This window comes from Ceratina calcarata, unplaced genomic scaffold (genome assembly GCF_001652005.2).
Source record: "Ceratina calcarata isolate Rehan_Ccalc_2016 unplaced genomic scaffold, ASM165200v1 scaffold3359, whole genome shotgun sequence".
NCBI classification, from domain to species: domain Eukaryota; kingdom Metazoa; phylum Arthropoda; class Insecta; order Hymenoptera; family Apidae; genus Ceratina; species Ceratina calcarata.
Genome location: NW_017156375.1, coordinates 1 through 3,360, shown reverse-complemented (window position 1 = coordinate 3,360; position 3,360 = coordinate 1). Strand labels below are relative to the sequence as shown.

At 38.8% G+C, this 3,360-nt stretch overlaps 2 protein-coding genes across 2 annotated transcripts; both read left to right on the top strand.

The window, feature by feature from the left end:
* Positions 1 to 18: 18 nt before the first annotated feature.
* Positions 19 to 1,925, top strand: LOC108624926 (glutamate receptor ionotropic, delta-2-like; the record flags this gene model as incomplete). The annotated part of the gene is made up of 6 exons (XM_026813486.1): positions 19 to 162; positions 241 to 737; positions 848 to 1,174; positions 1,242 to 1,404; positions 1,459 to 1,667; positions 1,842 to 1,925. Coding segments are annotated over exons 1-6 (1,395 nt in total), but the record flags the coding sequence as incomplete, so codon positions are not given.
* Positions 1,926 to 2,591: 666 nt separating this feature from the next.
* LOC113464334 (uncharacterized) lies at positions 2,592 to 3,325 on the top strand (the record flags this gene model as incomplete). The annotated part of the gene is made up of 2 exons (XM_026813485.1): positions 2,592 to 2,957; positions 3,144 to 3,325. Coding segments are annotated over exons 1-2 (372 nt in total), but the record flags the coding sequence as incomplete, so codon positions are not given.
* Positions 3,326 to 3,360: the final 35 nt, after the last annotated feature.

Here is a 3,360-nt window from a genome sequence, read left to right as displayed (position 1 = left end):
TGTACTTCAATTTCGTCTCGATTTATTTTCATTTAACGGGTGCAGATATGATGAATGAAGTATCTGATTACCTCACTTTGATCAAATTTATTCATACTTCTCATTCAACTTCCTCTGTTTACATATTACATCCAGGAACCACGAATAAGAAACATTTCGGTGGTAATGGCTTTTGAGTCTTTTCCTTGTTCGTTCTTTGAATCCTTCTGCTATGTGTAAAATATTTTTTGTGACACTTAGATTTTATAATACAACATGTAATATTCGACTGGACTCGTCTTCTTCACCGCGAACAGATAGCAACGGCATGCGGCACATTTAAGAATATTATTCAGCTCACGAAACATTACAAGAATCTTCGACCGTTGATCATCGTTTTCATACCGAATAAACGAGCAGCCGATGAATTTGCTAATCGTACAATGGACATAAAAATGTCTTCATTCACGTGGCTCGTGCTTTTTCTGCCGTCGCCAAGCAGAATGGATTCTTATTGTTACTCTCCACGTGACAATATGTTTAATTTGATGCTCGATACTGAAATGCTGGTACTGTGTGTAGACGACCCTGTTATACGCGAATGGTATTCGATAGACGGAAAGAATACGGAGATTTCCGATTTTTTAAAATGGCATCACGATGGGAAATCATCACAATTTGAGATGTTGACAAATTTAAGCGTGTACGAAAGGAGAAACGATTTTAGAGGGAGAGTCCTGAAAGCAGTTACTACCAAGGCAAGATGTACCTACATTTGTACTTTGTTTTGCACAGTATTGATTAAAATTCGAACGAAATCGTTACATGCAAAAATGTTCAGAGTGTGACCGTTTCTCACTTGTTATAGAATACGATGTTATTTACGATGAAGAATGGCAAAATGGAAGGATATATTGGTAATATAGTCGAAACTCTTCAGAAGGTTCTAAATTTCACTATCGGCACTGTAATTGAAGAAAAAGTATTTGGAATTTATAACGTGTCGACGAAGCGTTGGAATGGAGCATTTAGTTTGGTAGCTTCAGGGCAGGTAGACATTAGTCTATGTGCTTTCTCGATGACTACTAATAGGCTTGGTGTCGTTGATTTTACGATTCCCATTGCTACAGCAGCACATTATATCTATGTAAAGCAACCCCAAATGATTGCGGTGAAATGGTTCGCCTATTTCAGGGTATCTATACACTAATAATTTCGATATCATTAAATATTCGTAGCTGTTAAAATACGTCCGTCCTTAGGCTTTCAGTTTCTGTCTTTGGATGTGTATAATTATGACAACAGTAATTACTCCGTTTGTTTCGACTTTCATAAGAGCTTGTGTAGAATCTACTAATTCAAAGCAGCTACTAATCGAAGAGTTCATGCGAATTTGGAGCATCGTTTGTCAGCAAGGCATTACAGGTAAGCTGAAAATTTTAATGAATTCGGAAAATATTTATGATATAATTTCTACAGATGTCCCACGTTACTCGTCGTTGAGATTAGCATACTTAGCTGTGTTAATTACGAGTTTTGTGACGACCGCTGCTTATTCTGCTTCTCTCATATCTTTTTTAACGGGCACCGTCCACGATGATTCTTTACGTACAATCGACGAGCTCCTGAACGATGGCTCATACAAGATCATCGTTGAAAAAGATTCCGCCTATTACGACACGTTCACCGTAAGTTGGTCCAAATATAGATAATTCGATCACGATATGTTTTTACCTTCACTCACGCGTTGTGCAATTGCACTGCAACTATTGGTGCGACTACAGATAAACTGTACGAGTAGACCTAATCTGTAACGGAACATAATAGGAAAAGAATCGTGTCTAAAAAATTTAATTTTTTAGTCATCATCAGACAGATTGTCAAGAAGAATCGAGAAGGTACTGAAACCACCTGATGCATTACCAGTTAACGTGAAANCAGCCAGTACACTTCAATCATAAATTACTAGTTAGTATTTATCAGATGTTTTACTCGCTTTCCTTCTGTTCTCTAACAATATAATTAAAAAACATTCATCGTTACTTTGTAGTCTCCAGAAGATTGTACATTCGGGTCTGACGAGTTCGCGGAAAATCTCTATGAATTATGAGGAGACCAAATTTGAACCGGTCGGAATCTTTAGCGTTGCGTCTGCGTTAATAATATTCGCAGGTGGTGCCGTGTTCGCACTGATCATACTTATTGTAGAATTGTGTTACAGTGAAATACATGCACGCGATGTTAATTAACTTCAAATAGTGATGTTCTTAATAAAGAGATACCGAGCACTAATTTTATGCGTTTTTCCTTTATCTCCTTATACCTCCGAATTGCGTATATTGCGTGTTCTCGGTTAAATGTAACACGTTTTTACGAAATGAATGTTACAGTCTAACGTTAACACTCGTAAAAGCGTCCACTAAATCATTTCCCGATTTCCCGATACAAATGCATGCAGACGTTGCAACGCGTATTACAGCTGTCGATGTTAATCTTCGTATACACATAAAGCACATAATTGTGCAGTTGATGCATTCGTTGGGACATTAATGTACCTAATGAGATACGATCCCTGTCCCTTGATCCGTAAACTCGATAAATCATAACAGCCGCAGTTAGAGTTTCTTTATGCTTTATTTTAGTTACACTAGTCACCATTGGGAGCGAGCAAGTGCTGAGAAAGAGAATCGAGCAAATTGTAAAAATTCGCATGGGAATGGATGAATCGGTGGAAACAGAAAGTTATTAAATACTGCTTCTACTATTGCATTAATCATCAATCGATTTGATGATCGTTTATATTCGATGCGAGATGGCACAGATGATTCGTTGCGTTATCATCGCATTGCTGCTTTTGCCAGTGCCAGGTTTCGTGACGGATGTAAATGACGCTCACAGTTATACTCTCCTTATTAAGGATGTTCGTAACTATTACGGGACAAGTTGCATCGTAATTGTGCATTCGGATAACAGTACCGGTGAGTCTTGTTCACTCTTCTCGAAAACTGTGCGTGTGAAAGTAGTGGGATTAACTGTATTACTTGAATTAATTCATGTGAACGCGTAGTCAATACTGCACCGTTATATTTCCAACTCGGAATACTTTCTTCGCCGGTCAGATCGCTCGCCAGAAAGAGGTGAGAGCGGAACAATTATTCTTGCAGATTTCAATTACGCGTCGCTGACTTACATATGGACTCGCGCTTTCTCGCAACAAGGCATCTTGACGATGGTCGTAAGCTTCTCCAGGATGTCACGCGAGACCAAGAAATACAGGGACTTCGTGATGCGTCCGCTGTACGTCGTTATTCTCACTACGAACGAGACCATGAACGAATTTTCGACGGTGTCTAGACAGATCGATATCTCTTTCCCCGCCTG